Source organism: Chenopodium album, chromosome 22, assembly GCF_948465745.1.
Source record: "Chenopodium album chromosome 22, dcCheAlbu1.1, whole genome shotgun sequence".
NCBI classification, from domain to species: domain Eukaryota; kingdom Viridiplantae; phylum Streptophyta; class Magnoliopsida; order Caryophyllales; family Amaranthaceae; genus Chenopodium; species Chenopodium album.
The window spans coordinates 326,494-344,582 of NC_137855.1; the positions used below are offsets into that span (position 1 = coordinate 326,494).

An 18,089-nucleotide genomic window follows, 5' to 3' on the forward strand; every position below is an offset into this window, starting at 1 on the left:
ATTTACGGATAAGAAGTGCATTCAATCATTTATTATATGCTCTTATGGATTGTTTGATTTATGTTGTCATCTAAACAATTTGTTTGAATAGAAGGCGGGATATGAAAGGATCACAACATAAGTTACTACTACTATAAGATTTGTAACTTACTACGAAGTACGTAGTATAATTCTAAGTAAAACTTAGCTTAGATTTGCTCGCATTGTTTTAGCTAGATCAAAATTTTGCTGAACTTAGCCAAGGAGAACAAACGCCTTATACTAAGGGCCTGTACATATTTACTGAACTGAACTGAACTGAACTAATTGAAGCTGAACTGAACTGATTGGAACTGAACTGAACTGAACTGAATTGAAATGAAATGAATATTTTATGTGAGAGGGAAATTAAGAGCTGAATTGAACTGAACTGAACTGAACTGAACTGATTGGAGCTGAACTGAACTAAACTGAACTGAAATTAAGTAAATGTGAACAGGTTCTAAATTGTAAATTTATGAAATTTGGAAGCATAAGGACATTAAACTTGGATAATCCAATAGCCACAATGTAAAATAGGAGAACGACATGGCCTTGGCTTGTTGCAAATCAACCAATCAAATGAATTATCCAAAACTCCCTCTCTCTCCTCACCTCTCTTCCAAAATCATCTCACAATTTCACTGTAAATCCCTCTCTTCCCCCTTCTCCAATTCACATAATCATGGTAATTACCCTCTCATCTTCTCCGCCTACACCCTCCTTCTGCGGCATCAAAACCCTATTCAGTTCCAACCCTAGATCACTCTCCAAACCCAGAACCCGATTAAACTTCCTCAATCCCAAACAAGATAAAGGTTTAAACTTGCGGAGAAATCATAATTTTGGTAGAGAATCAAGGAATTACAGGTGTAATTTATCTGGGTTTGATTTAGGTGGCTTAGAAGGTCCTCAATCTGTAATTGAAGCAGCTGGTGTTCTTACTGCAATCATTGTTGTTCATGAAAGTGGTCATTTTCTGGCAGCCTATCTTCAGGGAATTCATGTAAGTAAATTTGCAGTTGGGTTTGGTCCAATTTTAGCTAAATTTAATGCTAATAATGTAGAATACTCTCTTAGAGCTTTTCCTCTTGGTGGTTTTGTGGGATTTCCTGATAATGATCCTGATAGTGATATACCTGTTGATGATGTTAATTTACTCAAAAACAGACCCATTTTTGATCGGATTTTAGTGGTTTCTGCTGGTGTTATTGCCAACATTGTCTTTGCTTTTGTCATCATTTTTGTGCAAATTGTGTCTGTTGGTTTGCCTGTTCAAGAAGCCTTTCCTGGTGTACTTGTTCCTGATGTACGCCCTTTTTCGGCAGCTTCTCGAGACGGGTTGCTGCCCGGAGATGTTATTCTGTCTGTTAATGGCTTCCAATTATCGAAAACCGGCCCTAAGACTGTTACTGAAGTTGTTGATGTTATTAAGACTAGTCCTAAGAAGTATGTTCTGCTTGGAATTCATAGAGGAGGAGCTGAACAAGGAGCACAGGATTTCGATATTAAGGTGACACCTGATGAAAGTTATGATGGAACTGGTAAAATTGGAGTTCAGCTATCTCCTAATGTCAGTATTAGAAAGGTGAAGCCTAATAATATTGTTCAGGCTTTCAATTTCACTGGAAAAGAGTTTTGGGGTCTAACATCAAATGTGCTGGACAGTTTAAAACAAACGTTCATGAACTTTTCGCAATCAGCTGAAAAAGTTTCAGGTCCAGTTGCAATAATCGCAGTTGGAGCCGAAGTAGCAAGGTCCAACATCGATGGACTTTACCAATTCGCGGCAATTTTGAATATAAATTTGGCAGTGATAAATCTGCTGCCACTGCCAGCATTAGATGGGGGTACATTGGCATTGATACTGATAGAGGCAGCCAGAGGAGGAAAGAAGCTCCCTTTGGAAGTGGAGCAGCAGATTATGTCTTCAGGTATCACATTAGTCTTATTGCTTGGGGTGTATCTTATAATCCGAGACACTCTAAACCTTGATTTTTTCAAAGAAATGTTGTGATGGGAATGTTGGTACCCCAAATTCAGTTGTTTGATTCACTCATAGTGCAGTGACTATTGTGATTGTCATCCAACAGACCAACACTATGAATTGTATCTCATTGATTAGATATCGGGCCTGTGATTACATTAAAAAGATAACAATGGCTCCACGAGAATGTTTATCGTCATCACAGCTCTCAAGATTGATTATGAGTCACTGTAAGCAATGAAGAGTTAAGGCCTTCAATATCCCCTGTTTATTTTTACAAAAGAGAACTTGAGTTCCTTGTTTAACAACTCCCAATTCTATACTGTGTTTTTATTGTCATAGCAATTTGTATCTAGCAAATTAGAATATTTTTAAAAGTTATTAATACTTCTGTAATTGGAGGTCATATAGCTTGAACAGGCATGCAGCCCTCAAAAATTCATATTTAAAGACTTGATATATCATATATGGTAGTCATTGATGTTTTTGTTGCCGCTGACTTATATCTCTTATTTATCCTTGTTGATTAATATTGTTGTTAAATAAATGATTGCGTTGACATTTACATACCTTATGTAGCAACTATTATTACAAAAGATTATTGATAAGAATTGATCCATGACAGTCAGTTACTGAGTACTTTCATCAGAAAATTTGAATTTTTTTTTGTTTGTTTTTGTTTTTGACAAGAATTTGAAAATAGCATATTCTAATTTTGATAGTATTGGATAAAATCATGTGAAATTAAATAGCTCTTCATCCTTGAACTGCTTAACCCCTTTACTCTCTGTGATGAAGTGCTATTTACTGTTACTCAGACTGCATTGTCTAATGTGTTTTTAGCCCTTAGCATTATTACTTAAAATTTTGATAGTACTGGATAAAAATCGTGTGAAATTAAATAGCTCTTGATCCTTAATCACTATTATTAGTGAAGTGGAGTTCTTATTCAATTTGCACTGTCTAATGCATTTTTTGCCTTTCTCCCCGATTCTCTTCTTCCTCTCTCTCTCTCGTACCTTTTCTCCCAGCCACCACACCACACCACACCACTGTTACACATGGAAAGAATGTGGATGAAAGAATGTGGATGAATACAAAAGTTTAATGGACCCGAATAAATAAAATAATTTTGAAAATTACAAATAATGCACCGTACAACTCACATTTTCCGTTTGTGAGAGCTAATGTCTCTTACTATTTTGGTGAATACTTTTCACACCATATCAATATTGTGGAAGCTCCTTAATTGACTTACTATTTCTCTATAAGATTTTTCCATACTTTATAAAATTTAGATTTGCAACTAAAAACAAAAAGAGGTAACTACAAATAAATAGAATTACAAATAATACCTTTTGTCGCAACTAAATAAAATCGGATGCATTAGATTTTTCTAAATTTTTATATATCAACCCACATCACACCACTCACCTCCGTCCACTCATGTCTTTCAGCTCTCTCTGATCTCTGTTACTATTTGTTCTATCTTTCAAGACCAACTAACAATCACCCCAATTACCAAAAAAACGTGGCTTTTTCACTAAAGGGACTAGAACTCCCAAAATTCTGAACCTCTTCTTCCATTTCCCACAAAACAAACAGAACATAAGAGTCTCATCATCAATGGGAACAAATTACATGGAGCTTAAAATCATTTAAGGGATGTTTGATTAGTGTTTTAGAATTGGTGTGAATCTAATACTTTCAATGTATTTCATTTTTGGTGTTTGAATTGAAAAAAGCAATTAATCAATAAGTGATACTTTTACTTGAAGGGGGTCCTAGTAAACTTTTAGTTGAAAACCAAATGCAAAAAAGTCAATTGAGACATAATCTTAAAGTAGTACTTGGAATCTCATTATAGAAAAGATGATCTAAGAACATAATTGACATGTAGTTAAAATCATAATCCTATTAGACCGACCGTACGAAAATGAAGATATTAGTGGGGACATGGACATCGTGAGGTGCATCTTTATTGACCCCCCAACATGAGCATCACCACCGTCCATTAAATATTTTGAGATGAAGGCGAGACTTTGATGGACGGTAGAGATGTATGTATGTTTTGGATCAAAATGTTTGATGAGATATATAGCAAGTGCAGTTGCAGGGCACCAGCTCATACTACTTGCTTGCTCCACTCTAAAACATAAATGGCCTTTTTAATGTGTTCGCTACAAACTTAACATCACATCATCATATCACGTCAATTTCACGCGTTACGTTGCTATCCCCATACCCACTATTTCAATTTCAATTCATTTTTTGTTTCTGTTTCTATATATGGTAATCTTTTAACTTTTTGATAATCAACAATAATGTTGGTTGATTGAGCTCAAAATGTGGATACGTTGTGTTCTAGGTTTCTCATTGAGCTAGTTGTCAAATCTTGTTATATTACCAAGTACCAAGTCATACAAAATATAAGTGCAACATTGTGTATATATTGATGTGGTCGGTACATACATATGTAAGAAAAATTTACAACACGGTAATATATAGAAATTTATTATTATAAGAAATAATTACAAAGTATAATAGAGAGAGAGCGTAAAAGACATATATACACCAAAAAAAAAAAATATTTGTTGTGTATAAAGGAATATAAATACATTAATCCTGGGTTCTTTTTAAGAAAGAAAATTAAATAAACTATTTGTCGACTAAACAAACAAACGCTCTCTCTCTCTCCCCCCAAAAAAACCCTCAACCGTCTTCTCATCTTCGCTCCGGCCATGAGGCTCGCCGGCGGGTGTGAGGCTCACCGCCCATGCCATTATGTCGGCGAGCCTCCGATCTACCTCCTGGAGGTGTTTTTTTTCTTTTTTTGCTTTTGTTTTTTGTCCGGTCGACCTAGCTATTTGCGCCGCTTTCCCTTTCCGGCCACCGCTATCCCTCACCGGCCTTGTTGCCGGCTTGCCACCGTTCTTATTCCCCGCTTCCCCGCCGTGTCTCTGCTCCACCGCCGTGGCCGTCGTCGTCGCGACGTGTTGCAGGAGAACAGGGAGGGAGTTTCCTCTGAGTCCCTCGCGTAGGGCCGTTCTTAGTCTGGTGTTTCCAGACGTCGTTGCCGCGGTTCATGGTCGTGTGGGGTTTGGGTTTCTCGGGCGCGTTCCTGCGGGTCGGGCTTCCTTGTACGGTGTTTTGTGGGTTGGGTTGGTGTACCTTGGTGCTTGGATGGTGGTTCTTGGACTGGTTGCGGGGTCTTTTGCTAGGGTTTCGTTTGTAGGTCTTGTTTTTAATTTTCTGTCTTCTTCTTATTTTAGTCGTTGTGTGTGGTGTTCTTTAGGGTTTGTTATTTTTTCTTTTAGTCGTTGTGTGTGGTGTTCTTTAGGGTTTGCTATGGGGTGTGCAGATCGGTGTGCCGATATTCTGGTGCATGATTTGAACCGGGTGTTTTGGCTTTGGGGCTTTGGTTTGATCTTCTGTTGGGTTGTGCTAAAGGGTTATGCTTCCAGGCTGGGGTCCGTGTTTGAATCAGATATTGTATTGTCAATGGCGAAGTGTATGGTACCAAGTTTGATTTCTGGTCGAGGAGTACGGGATTCTGAGTCAATGAAGGTTCACGTCAGAAACTGCAACATATTGCCAGACCCCCTTGCAAGAGGCTGCATAGGACAACGTTATATGAGCCAAGGGTATTTAAGAATGTCATTTTGCGCGTGCAATTGTAGTTTCCTTTATTTCGAACTTGTAATTGATTCTGTTGTCTATGTATTGTTCGATTACGATCTCTTATGTAAATGCCGTATGGCTTATTATTAATGAATTTTAATCTCCCCCCTCAAAAAAAAAAAAAAAAAAAAATACATTAATCCTTGAATATTTGAATTTGATCTAATTACTTGACATGTGCAGGCAATGCAGTAATGCACCGCTAGTTAGCATGTTCAAACAAAAACAACTAACATCTCCATTATTATTATGAAGAACAATAACAAACAAAAAATGAATAAAAAGAGAAGAGGTCGGTTGAATACTCGGTAGTAAGATTGGACAAGCATGTAAATGAAATGTAGATAAAGTTAAGCATCAAAATCAAAGATTGAAGATTGAAAGGGCGTCGGTACGGTTTTAGCCTTTTTGGTGGGTTGTTGTCAAGTAAAGCACAATACTCCAGCTGTTAGCTAAGTGCACTACTCCCTAACTTGGTAGAAGATTACATGTCCAACTTTGACTGAATCATCACTAATTACTACGACTAGACTATAAATCTTTGTTTGTCTACCAATAGTCAACACCGTCTTACAACAATAATACTCGATTCAACAACAACATCATCAATTTCTCCGACGTTCCCACCTCAAATAATACTGCCTTCAAAATACTTTATCTTTTGGAACTAGAAAAAGTGTTAACAAAAAGCTCTACTTTAAAATTCAATAAGTGTAAACAATCGAATGTGATTTGATTATGAACAAATTTTAAAATGAAAATAACTTATTAATAATTTGGATTGTGAATAACTGTGATATTACCTCTATTTCTTCTTAGGTTTTGGAAGAGTTTTCCAAGGCTAAAATAAAAGAATAAATGAACAAACCAATGATATTTTGAATAGTTGTATCATGAAAATTAAAATTTGAGAACAATTGGCTTCAAATGGATATTCTAATGTAATCATGGTGCTACATGCTATTAATACAAGAGTTATTCCCTAATGTACACATGGCTTACACTAATACACTTATCTTTGCCATTTCCACTTCGATACATAGACTATTTTGAGTTCATGTAGCTTTACTATATAATTAACGTTATAAACCTAGTCATAGTTTGATATCCCTTTTGTTTATCATTATATATGAACTCCATTTACCCAAATAATAGACTATCCATCCTACCATAATCCACATAGCATAAATTGCTCTAGATCATGTTCATACTAACTCACTATGTTCATGCATATGCATTATGTTGTTGGATCGTTCACGCTTCATAGGTTAAGTCAATTTTAAACAACTCTACACATACATTCTCACACAAAAATGTTATAGGCGGTTTAGTGAGACATCAAATGGCAAGCCAAACAAAACTCCCTCCTCCCGTCCCCTATATAATTCCAGATAATTGTGTTAAGATTTGAATTCAAATTCAAAACAAAATTATACAGTAATCAGCATCTATGCCTAGTCTACACATTTGAGGTCCATTATCTGGTTATCATAGAGATCCATAAAATCTGAACCCTCTCCTACTCTCCTAGTCTCCAACCAAAAAAAATAAAAGCACAGCAGTTGTAATTGTATTGGGCTAAGGCCCATTTGTTTACTTGCAATAAAAAGGCCCAAACGTTGAAAAATAAAAAAAATGTGAGTCGCAATATAGGCCCTAGAGTGCTGAGGGCAACCACACTCTACACTCTAGTTTCTCTACTCGTACTCGTATTATCTCTCGTCGCTCCACTTGAATCTTCAGCAGACCTCCATTACTCTCTACTCTCTCTATCCGATTCCTTTCTCAGGTACTTTTTTTTTTTTTTTGGATAATTCCATCTATTTAATCGTTTGTTTCTTCTTGTTTATTCGCTGTTTTATTTAATTCCTCTCTCATATTAGTTTTAAACGATTAGGTTAACAGAGATACAAATTTAATTTGAACCTTATATTCATATTCAAATTCAAATTATTGACAAACAAGGTTGTTTGATTTATTACATGTATATACTCTGAATATCTTTGAAACTAGATGATTTTTATTGTTTTGTTGGTTGTTTTCCCATTTCCAGCAGATTAGGGTTTCAAGTTGATTCAGTTGTTATTACAGTATGATTTTGTGCCTTTTGTTGTTGAATGTTTGATACTGATACTGTATACAAGTAGACTAAGAGCTTTTCCATTGTTTATTCAGACTCTGATTGTGATTATGAGGGGAAGAAGTTACAGTCCTTCACCCCCTAGAGGTGGCTACTCCAGAAGAGGACACAGCCCCCCTCCTAGGGGTCGCTATTCCGGCCGTGGTAGAGATCCTTCTACTAGTTTATTAGTTCGTAATCTCCGCCACGATTGCAGGTTTTCTCGCCAACCATTTATTTCTTGTCAATGCTTTTGCTGCTTACCGTTGTTGGTGTTGGATTAGATTTTCCTTTTAAAGTTTCAACTTTATGGACTGCTCTACATTATTCAATTACCTGTTTCTTTTGTGTCATTTTATACCTTTTATCTTCAATCTATATTTTGATAAAACTTATGGTATATCGAAGGAGATTGTTGTATAAAGTTGTTTTGATATCACCAAATCTTGTAGTTGCTCACTACATTCTGGTTCCTTTACAGACCAGAAGATCTTCGAAGGCCATTTGGTCAGTTTGGTCCGCTCAAGGACATTTACTTGCCTAGAGATTATTACACCGGGTAAGTTCATAGCTACTCTTTTCACATAATAAACCCATTAAAGCTCCACAATGAGTACCTTTATGATAAAGTTGGGGGTATTTTCATTTGGAATCTGTGTGCTTGGTTAATTTACAGAGCAGTTCCTTTGGTGGATATTTATCTATTGCACATTCGAAACTTAAGCCAGTTTAATAATATAATTGACAGACCAAGGTAGATGATCATAAATTACACGGTTTTGAGTCCTGACTCTATTTGTTTGCCCTTGTTTGGATTACATTGCTTTGGTTAAAAAGTGTGAATTTTGAAGGTTCATACAATACAATTTAACCTAAACTTAATCGTAGTGATCTTTTATCCTTGAGCATGGATTCATTTTCCATGATGTATTTAATGCCCCCTGTTACATCGGTTAATTACAATTTTTGAGATTGAACAGTGAAATCAATGTTTATAGAGATCAATCAAGTAATAAGAGTACTGTGGAAGATGTTGTTAATGGTTTTGAAGATTGGAAGGAAGTTGGATTTGAACACATTATGAAGAGTTCAAGTCTTGAAGAATTTCAAGTCACTCTTAAAACTGATGTTTGCAAGGTCAGCAGCCACGTGCTTGCTTTTTAAGTCCTTACCATAATCTTCCATATTGGAGGAACCTATGCCCTATTCCGATATAATCACGAGTATAATCACCACACTCTATTTTCAGTTGTGTTTTACAAGTTGATGTTTTAGAATCTTCTTAGCCATTTGCAGAGCGCCTCGTGGATTTGGTTTCGTGCAATATGTGGACCCTGCAGATGCTGCTGATGCTAAGCATCGAATGGATGGCCAAGTTTTTCAAGGCCGTGAATTGACAGTTGTGTTTGCTGAGGAGAACAGGAAGAAGCCAACTGAGATGAGAGTGAGGGAGCGGACAAGGTAAACCATGGTCTTTCCATTCCTTTGTAGCATTCTTCTAGCCATTTACTTATCATATTTGGGGATTTTTCAGGACGTAACCTGTAGTGGGCTGGGGTAAGGGGTTTTGTCCTACAGAATTTTTCGACTTGATTATCCTTATCTATATCTACTATTTAGCTCATTTTTCTACACATTTTGTTATTGAAGCTGGCATGCCAATGATAATTTTATCTCGTTTGGTCTTATCTTTTATGTTGATTGATAGTTATTCTCTATTGTTTGAAACCCTAAACGCTACTATGTGAGTATCATTCAAAACTTTTTGGGTGATTAGTATTACAGCTTAAATATTTGTAGCATGAATAAAATTTTGGAATTTAGAACAATCTTAGGCTCATGAGGTTTTTAATATTCACGTCTTAGATAAGTTAAAGAAATACTACATACAAGTTAAATTTTGACTTCTATGTTGTCTGCATCTGATGATACCTCTAAGTTTAATGTGTGTTTGTAATGTAATTTTACATAAAGCAATTGTATGTCTTGTATGAAAAGGAAGCTTTCCTAGAGATAGATGCTTCTCTCTCTTTCTAGAATCAAAAACCTTGTAAAAATTTTCTCCGCCACCAGTCCACCACACCACCTCTCCGCGTTCTCATATTGTATTTCACATTTAGCGCTCTCTTAAATACCTTCTTCTTTGCTTATGAATTAAGTGCTCCTTTCAGTTTAATTTTAGGAGTTTATATGGCCTTTGCCGCCCCCTTGCTTCCCATAGCGGTATATTCAACATCTTTACTGTCTGTCCTCATAGTTCCCCGACTCACAAGCTGTTTCCCCCAGCTCCATTTTTGGATTTCCTGCTGACAAGGGTTGTTAGCCATAAAAAATTTATCCCTGTGGTTCTTGTTTTTTCTGATGCCTTGGCCAGATTTTACCATCATTTATAAGGTGGTTTTGGCTCTATGGGAAGTTGGCATAGCTCCTGAGTCCTGGAAGTAATATTGTCATTAGGACTATTTTTTTTTTTTTTTTTTTTTTTTTTTTTTTTTTTTTTTTTATCCCATTCCTCATATTTATAAGGTGGTTTTGGCTCTTTAAGGGATATCCTTTAACATGTCTGGGAGCTTTTTCGTGTGCAGTATATGTTTCTTTTAAAGGCTCTAGCAAGGTCTCTTTCGCTTGTCTTGGGTTTTCATGGTGCTTGTATTTTGTCTCCCAAAGTTGATGTATTCACCTAAAAGATTGATAAGATGGTGGCTTCTAATTTTTCCTTAACTTGGTTTTCTTATCTTTTCAAAAATAAAAAAAAGGGCTCTTATTTACTTCAGTTCCTGAGCTATGCAGATGTATTTTTTAGAATGTGTGATGAAGTCAAGTTTTGAATTAATATTATGTTATTAATCAGTTCAGTTTGATGACTTTCCCTCTCCCTCCTTTCTTCCACACTGTCTCTGCAAGGCCCCCACTTCCATGTATATTATGGGCTGTTATGATCTGTTTACACCTTTGTTTCTGAATTTCTTAAATTACATTTCTTTACACTATTGTTACCATAACATCAACCCTTTTCCTTTTTGCAACCCAGCTCTTTTACTTTTATTCTCTCTCTTATATGCTTCAACTTTTATTACATATATAATATAACTATTATATTCATTATTGCTAATATTTTTATGTGCATCTTGTTACATTATTTTTCTTTGATGGAGTTCTAAGTATCTCACTCCTCATCCTTATAGCAGTCGGCATGACAGAAGACGTTCTCCTCCTCGTTATTCCCACTCACCGCGGTATTCTCGTTCTCCTCCTCCACGTCGTGCCAGGTCTAGATCTCACAGTCGTGATGATTATTCGCCTTCTCCCAAACGAAGACACTCAAGGTATGTTATGTTATGGGTTATACTTTATGTTATGCAATCTTTATATGTGCCTAGAATTTTTGCATTTTTTCCTTTTCCTATCTGTCACTCTACTTTGACCGTTATTTACCCCATCTGTTCTGATGGAGGGTTGTGTGTATTTAGTATTAGCATTCAGCTGGGGGTTGTTCATAGCTGTTAGTTGTGAAGCATCAATCATTATATATGCTTGGTGATAACTGTAACTGCCTTGTTGCTGAAATTGGTTGTATGGTGAAACCATATCATAGTGGAGACTTGAATGCTTGGAGTAGGGGGCATTATTGAAGGGATCATACGGTATAAAACAAGGTGGAACTGAATATGATGCTGCTTATTGCTTGATGGAAGAGGTAGAAACCAAGGAACCAATGTACCATCACTCTTAATTAGAGGTAATCTACTACCTTAGGAGAGGCAAAGGTAATTAATGTCCTCAGTTGCTGGGGTAATGTATTACCCAATCGGACCCTCCATATTCTCTTTCACCATAAACCAATAATCACCACCATCTCCACTTATGCACAACTTCTCTACTTCATTCCTTTTCCCCTCATTAATTGTCCCCAATCCAATTATAATCTAAATTGAATCATGCCAAGCCAATGGCATAATTTTGACTAAAGCAACATATACTTTGGTGAGGTGGATTTTGTTAAGTTGAATGTAAGATGAAGTGTTTTTCGTTTTGGGTAGTTGGAGAAAGACCTTGTGCAGCAAGAATTGGGCGGTGGTCGTTTTAGTATTGGTTTAGGAAGCACTAAGTATGGACATGCTAGCACACATAATATCAGTGAATGATCTTTCAATGTAGATAAGCTTGTGGACTGGATCTTTTGACTTTCCTTCCATGCATTTCAATTTATAATGCTTCAATTGACATTCCCTTCATACATGCATTTTAATAGTTGGGTAGGTCTTGTTTCTCAAATTGCGTGTTTTCTCAGTAGCTTTATGTGTTTGATTTATGTTTCTGGTAATGGGCATTGAAGTGGCAGCATATTTGTGACAGGTCTGTTTCACCCAAAGATGGAAAGCTGAGTCGGGAAAGGTCTTATTCTCGAGAAAGTCGCGGCAGATCATATTCTCGTTCACCGCAATCTCCTAAAGTTGCTAAAAGTCGAAGCAGGAGCCGAACTCCTGTTAGGAGTCCAAGCCGAGATAAAAGCAGGAGCCCATATCCTGAAGACCATCCCAAGGAGCAGAACAGAGAGAGATCTCCTAGTCAGTAGGCTTCTTATTTGATGGTACTTCCTGTGTTGCCAATTTAATCGATATCTGTTTTGGGCAACTACCTGAACTTAGAAGTGATTCTGTAGCTCACTAGTCGTAGTAGTATCAATGCCTCCCAAATTTTAAACATATGTCACTTATCCCATAGACTGGGGATTGTAGGTTTCTTATGCTCTATTTATTGGGCTAAACTTATGATGCTATCTGGCTTTACTGATTTTGCTTTAGTGGTATTGTAATGAGTGAGGTTTGATACCTAAAATTGCAAATTTGAAGTTAGAATCTGGAAATCTAAGAAATGGTTAGAGTTAAGTAGCAATGATTTTAGATTGGATTTGAAATTTTTGGTTTAACTCACTTTTTGACTGCTTTGAAGATGGTATACTATGCGCCCCAGCTAACAGAGGTGAAGCAGCTGGACCCTTATTCTTTTTACTTGGAAGACTGTTGACTTTTTTGGATGATAAATATAATCTACATTTCTACTAATGGCTAATCACCTGATTTTTAAGTTCGTTATAAACTACGTGTAGATTTAATTTCTGAATTTTGTTTTTGGGGGAGTTGAGTATCTGAATATATACGAAGTAGGATTGGATTCTGGCCTATTGTAGCTTATTGGTTATTACTCCACACCGATATTTACAGTAGTTTGTATAATGGTATGATAAATTGGTAGATTAATGGCTATCAAATGACTTGGATGGTAAAAAGAAAGAAATCAACTTTTGAGGATTGTGTGTGAGCACAGAGGAAGATTCACTCTTTTTCTCTGCTTGCCCCATGTGTTTTTTTGTTTTCATCTTTTGTGCTGGACCTTTTGTCGGATAATGCTAATGCTTTTCTTCATTTTTGGCCTACTTTAGTTACCCCTACTCTTCAACTTTTCAAGGGCAGCTTCTCCATATTGTTACTGTCATAGATAATAATAATAATAATAATAATAATAATAATAATAATAATAATAATAATAATAATAATAATAATAATAATATTAATATTAATAATGACATAAATCATACGTACATCGTTCAGAAAAAAGCTTTTTCGAGTTCATACTATTGTATGAAAAGAGATAAGGTGTTCGAACTGAGCCTACTGGTATGAGGGGCGTAAGTCAATAGTTCAGCAGATACACCAAGTAAGAAACTATGTCCAGTAACTCGAAAGTTCATTTTATTGAGGTGTAACTCTTGTATATCCGTTTTTGTTTCATCGGTAGTATGTATGGGTAGTGGGTTTATGTACAAATTTGCATCAAGTCAATAGTTGGTATTATAAAAGAATGACACAAGTTGAGGACAAGCAATATTGGAAGATATGAATATTTAATACGACACATCTGTATAATTTTAAATTCTAGGGACAAACACAAGAAGGGGGGTGGCATTTGGCGTTGTCCTTAGATTCTGCAATCTACATCTCATGGAAGCATGTAACATTTGGTCATACCCGAGGTCATTTAACATGGACCTATGTATGTTTAAATTACCACTGCACTTTCGTAGCAGTAACAAGCAGCAACAGCAACAGCAACAGCAACAACATTTATTATAGTTACCGTTTCTTATCATCTGCTATCTTTTCAACTCCAAGCTACTCGTAAACAAATACTACTGTAAGAGTTACTCCATTAGAAGGCAGGGCAGGGCGGTAATATCTATGCTCCTGCCCTAGATTTACCACTCATTCCAATTTTGGACTCCCTTTTTTGGCTATTATATGCTACTAATTCTAATTGCTTAGCTAAGCTAATCTAATCTCATCAGAGGTCACAGGTGATGGTCCCCATTGCAGCAATACCCGCTTTCTTTCTAGTTGTGTATTCATACTTATATTATGTGGAGTATGTTTCTCGTTAAAACAAACAGAGCCTTGTTTTTGTTTTTTATGTTGACTGTATTAGGGAGTGTTCACATAATTAATTGTTTGAAAAATAAAGGAAGAGGAAAAAGGAAAAGACATAAGCATAGGATTAATAGCAGAAAAAGGGGGACAGAAATGTACACGCTGGTAGAACTTTCTGCTTTGAACAACTGAAGCATAGCTGTGTCCGTTGTTTTACCACTCACTCACTCACTTCATTCATCTTCGAGCACTGTGCTTCTCTCTCTTCAGGTTTCTTTCTCTCTCCTCTTCTTCTTCTTTTATTATCTACGAGTATTTTTTTCAAAATTCTTCTGGCTATTTTAGAAGAGGAGTTACCATTATTAGTAAGTACTCTGTAACTATGCAGCTTAATAAGAAAGAAAGTGTCAATCTTTAGATTATACGGACTACTTCAATTACTTCTACGGAATACTGAACTATTTTTAGCAATTTGGTTGTATATCTGGGTTCACATTATTATTAGTATTAAGTGGGCCTTTTCAGTTTTCACACTATCCTTTTGAATTTCTGCTAAATTCTCTCTCATCACTTTTCCTTCAATCATTGTTGAATTTCTTCTTCTTCAGGGTTTATGGTAGCTTAAACGTCACTGATTTTGCTGGGTTTTCTTCTACTTTCATTTTCAGGTATTATTTTCTCCTTTTATTATTGTATTATTTGCTAACTGTGGATGTACCCAACATTTTCAACAATTGGTTCCTTGGAATTAAATTAAGTTTTTAATTTGATGCCATTATTAGCTCATTATTGACTGTATTGTGTTGCCTTTTCATTTTCAATTGATTTAATTACTCTACTGTTAGTCTGTTACTAATTTTATATCATGCTCCCTCCGCTCTCAAAGCTCTTGTATGAATGCTGATTGTCTCACCAAAAAAAAGTCAAAACAGGAAAAACTGATTGTGTTTCTAAAATTTAAGCTGATTTGGGGTATAATGTTCAAGCATGTTGCTGTGTTTCTTTGCATTTGTTTAGTTGTTTGCTGTTAATGTCCTTTTATGTGTCAGTAGTTGTGCATTTATGAACTATTGATGCTACTTTTGTTAATACATTCTAAGCCGGGTTGATTGCTTATACTACGTGCTTAACTTTAGATTTCTGTACAGCTCTATAGGTGATAACTCACCCATTGAGCAGTTTAATATAGCCGCGCATTGTGAAAATTTAAGCTCACCTAAGGCTGAATGATGCCTGAAAAATGGCTGCAAATAGTCCTGGTGCTATTAATCGGCTTTCTTCCTTGTATCTTAGGTACGGTTTATATTCAGATGGTCAGGTCAAGTGCTTCCCTTTTTCTTCATTGTTTTAATTTACTTACTATAAATGATATTCATACTTGATTGGTAATTTCTATTATAGGTGCGTTCATTGGGATAGATATAGGAACACATTTGTCTAAATTGCCCCCAGCATCAGAAGTGGTTGCAATTCTTAAAGCCAATGAGATTACTCATGTTAGGCTTTTTGATGCTGATTCTCACATGCTCAATGCCCTTGCCAATACGAGCATAGAAGTAATGGTAAGTGTCACAAATGAGGAACTTCTCGGGATTGGGCAATCACCATCGGTTGCTGCAGCATGGGTAAATAAAAATGTGGCAGCTCATGTTCCTAACACTAATATCACTGCAATTGCTGTTGGAAGTGAGGTTTTGACTACAATACCACATGCTGCTCCAATTCTTGTTCCTGCCATGAATAACATTCACAAAGCTATTGTTGCATCCAACTTAAATTTCAAGGTCAAAGTCTCCACCCCACACTCCATGGACATAATTTCTAGGCCTTTTCCTCCTTCAACTGCCATCTTTAATTCATCATGGAACTCCACTATGTACCAAGTACTTCAGTTCTTAAAGAATACAAACTCTTATTTCATGCTAAATGCATATCCTTATTATGGGTTTACCAAAGGAGATGGCATTTTCCCGCTTGAGTATGCTCTTTTTCAACCTCTGTCCTCAGTCAAGCAGATTGTGGATCCAAACACACTATATCACTATGATAGCATGTTTGATGCCATGGTGGATGCTGCTTATTATTCGATTGACGCATTCAATTTTTCTGGGGTCTCAGTAGTTGTGACGGAAACTGGTTGGCCATGGAATGGAGGAGCTAATGAAAAAGATGCCACCGTGAAAAATGCTCAGACATACACTAATAATTTGATCAGAAGGGTTATGAATAATTCAGGTCCACCTAGTCAGCCAACTATGCCAATAAATACATACATTTATGAGTTGTTCAATGAGGATGAGCGTCGTGGTCCTATCTCTGAGAAAAATTGGGGGTTGTTCTTCACAAATGGCTCCTCTGTATATCCTGTTAGTCTTAGTGCTTCTGGTCAAATGCCAGGCAATTCCACAGGTTCATTCTGTATTGCAAAGTCAGGTGCCGATGAAGACAAGCTGCGGAAGGGTTTGGACTGGGCTTGTGGTGAAGGTCATGCTAATTGTACAGCCATTCAGGAAGGCCAGCCGTGTTACTACCCTGATACTATAGAGAATCATGCCTCTTATGCATATAATGATTATTATCAAAGGATGCATAGTGTTGGCGGAACTTGTGATTTTGATGGTACAGCAACTACATCTACTGCCGATCCTAGTAAGTTACTATGCCCTTCTTCATGAATCTTAATTTGATCGATAGATTTTCAAACAGTTCTATATCATATTAGCTTTATCTTGTTTACATGTCATCTGGTATGCAAGATATTTCATGTCGTCATTTTTATTTCTTGCTGTGTTAAGTGGTTATTGTGAACATTGAAGAGATTTGCCATGGACTTTTTTTCCTAAGCTCTTGCATTTGTTATCAATGGGTTCTTGTACTGCCAATTGGTAATTCTTACAAAATTACTGGCAGAGAATATCCAACCCGATAATGTAGTAAACTTCTCCGTTAGTTAATGTTATAGTTTTATGTCATACTATCAGCTTTTGTTTAGATATTTTTGCTTGATCAAGTAGATGGTTTTTTCTCCCCCTTCAAAATAAATCTTGAAAGTTCAGACCTACCTTTTGTTTGTATTATGTAGAACGGTAGCTCCATATATATACTCATCATGACATGCTTATTCATATATCTGATGGTTCTCATGGCATGCTTAATCTCACAGGTTATGGTTCATGTGGTTTCACTGGGAGGTAAAGTTTTACTGTATCTGTTCTTGATCATCAGATTGAACTGAAATCTCCCTGTTATTTGGTTCCTGATACCGTCTTTCCCTCTTATGAAACAGTGCGAATTCAACTGCTGGGAGAGGACCCAGTCCCACGGCATATGGTCCAGTGAGTCCTTTCACGGGGAGTAGGAGCAGCATGTTATATCCTGAAATTGGAGTAATAGTTGGAATCTTTTTGCATTGGTTTTGGCTTTGATATGCGAATTGTTGATCAAATTTTTGTACCCAATACAATACTAATGAGATAGATTGCTTTGTTAGTGACATCCATAGGAATTGATCACCAGTGTTATGTCAGTGTTAATGTTATTAATGTATTGTGTCCAGGTATTCCATTTGTCTGTAATCAAATGCAATTTTTTGCCCTACATATCTCAACTTTCTTTTTTTCAACAACTCTATGCTGTGAGTTGCTACTACAGATTCTAAGTTTGGCCTACAAAACCGGTTCAAAGGAGATGTATCTCAATAATACACTTTGCCATTGGGTTATGATTAAAGAGTATTTTGTGATGGATGGAACAGAAAATTGTAAAGTGTAATTTTGGATAGAGGGAGTAGTATTCACCAAATTGTCTGTTTAGTTGCTATTAGCTATGATGGTGTGTTTTAAAGATTGATAACAATGAT

General features: G+C 36.3%; 2 protein-coding genes and 1 pseudogene across 4 annotated transcripts; all 3 read left to right on the forward strand.

Moving 5' to 3' along the window:
• Window positions 1-582: 582 nt before the first annotated feature.
• Window positions 583-2,504, forward strand: LOC145603483 (putative membrane metalloprotease ARASP2, chloroplastic pseudogene; annotated as a pseudogene).
• Window positions 2,505-7,336: 4,832 nt separating this feature from the next.
• LOC145603494 (serine/arginine-rich SC35-like splicing factor SCL30A) lies at window positions 7,337-12,644 on the forward strand. Of its 2 annotated transcripts, none has more exons than XM_081659407.1 (6): window positions 7,337-7,475; window positions 7,862-8,022; window positions 8,287-8,364; window positions 9,102-9,266; window positions 10,991-11,131; window positions 12,162-12,644. In XM_081659407.1, the coding sequence occupies exons 2-6, from the start codon at window positions 7,877-7,879 to the stop codon at window positions 12,379-12,381; spliced, it is 750 nt and encodes a 249-aa protein (XP_081515533.1). In that variant the 5' UTR covers window positions 7,337-7,475; window positions 7,862-7,876; the 3' UTR covers window positions 12,382-12,644. The 2 variants fall into 2 exon arrangements, with proteins under 2 accessions (XP_081515533.1, XP_081515535.1); XM_081659409.1 differs by having other exon boundaries at window positions 10,994-11,131.
• Window positions 12,645-14,312: 1,668 nt separating this feature from the next.
• LOC145603479 (glucan endo-1,3-beta-glucosidase 4-like) lies at window positions 14,313-17,847 on the forward strand. Of its 2 annotated transcripts, none has more exons than XM_081659391.1 (6): window positions 14,313-14,595; window positions 14,839-14,898; window positions 15,379-15,523; window positions 15,632-16,879; window positions 17,394-17,421; window positions 17,517-17,847. In XM_081659391.1, the coding sequence occupies exons 3-6, from the start codon at window positions 15,457-15,459 to the stop codon at window positions 17,653-17,655; spliced, it is 1,482 nt and encodes a 493-aa protein (XP_081515517.1). In that variant the 5' UTR covers window positions 14,313-14,595; window positions 14,839-14,898; window positions 15,379-15,456; the 3' UTR covers window positions 17,656-17,847. The 2 variants fall into 2 exon arrangements, with proteins under 2 accessions (XP_081515517.1, XP_081515516.1); XM_081659390.1 differs by having other exon boundaries at window positions 14,313-14,500.
• Window positions 17,848-18,089: the final 242 nt, after the last annotated feature.

Bases quoted from the DNA above. Each gene is read 5' to 3' on its own strand.
- LOC145603494 (XM_081659407.1), top strand. From the start codon at position 7,877: ATGAGGGGAAGAAGTTACAGTCCTTCACCCCCTAGAGGTGGCTACTCC. The intron at 9,267-10,990 runs GTAAACCATGGT...TCATCCTTATAG, and splicing joins AGAGTGAGGGAGCGGACAAG to CAGTCGGCATGACAGAAGAC. The intron at 11,132-12,161 runs GTATGTTATGTT...TATTTGTGACAG, and splicing joins CCCAAACGAAGACACTCAAG to GTCTGTTTCACCCAAAGATG.
- LOC145603479 (XM_081659391.1), top strand. From the start codon at position 15,457: ATGATGCCTGAAAAATGGCTGCAAATAGTCCTGGTGCTATTAATCGGC. The intron at 15,524-15,631 runs GTACGGTTTATA...TTTCTATTATAG, and splicing joins CTTTCTTCCTTGTATCTTAG to GTGCGTTCATTGGGATAGAT. The intron at 17,422-17,516 runs GTAAAGTTTTAC...CTTATGAAACAG, and splicing joins TCATGTGGTTTCACTGGGAG to TGCGAATTCAACTGCTGGGA.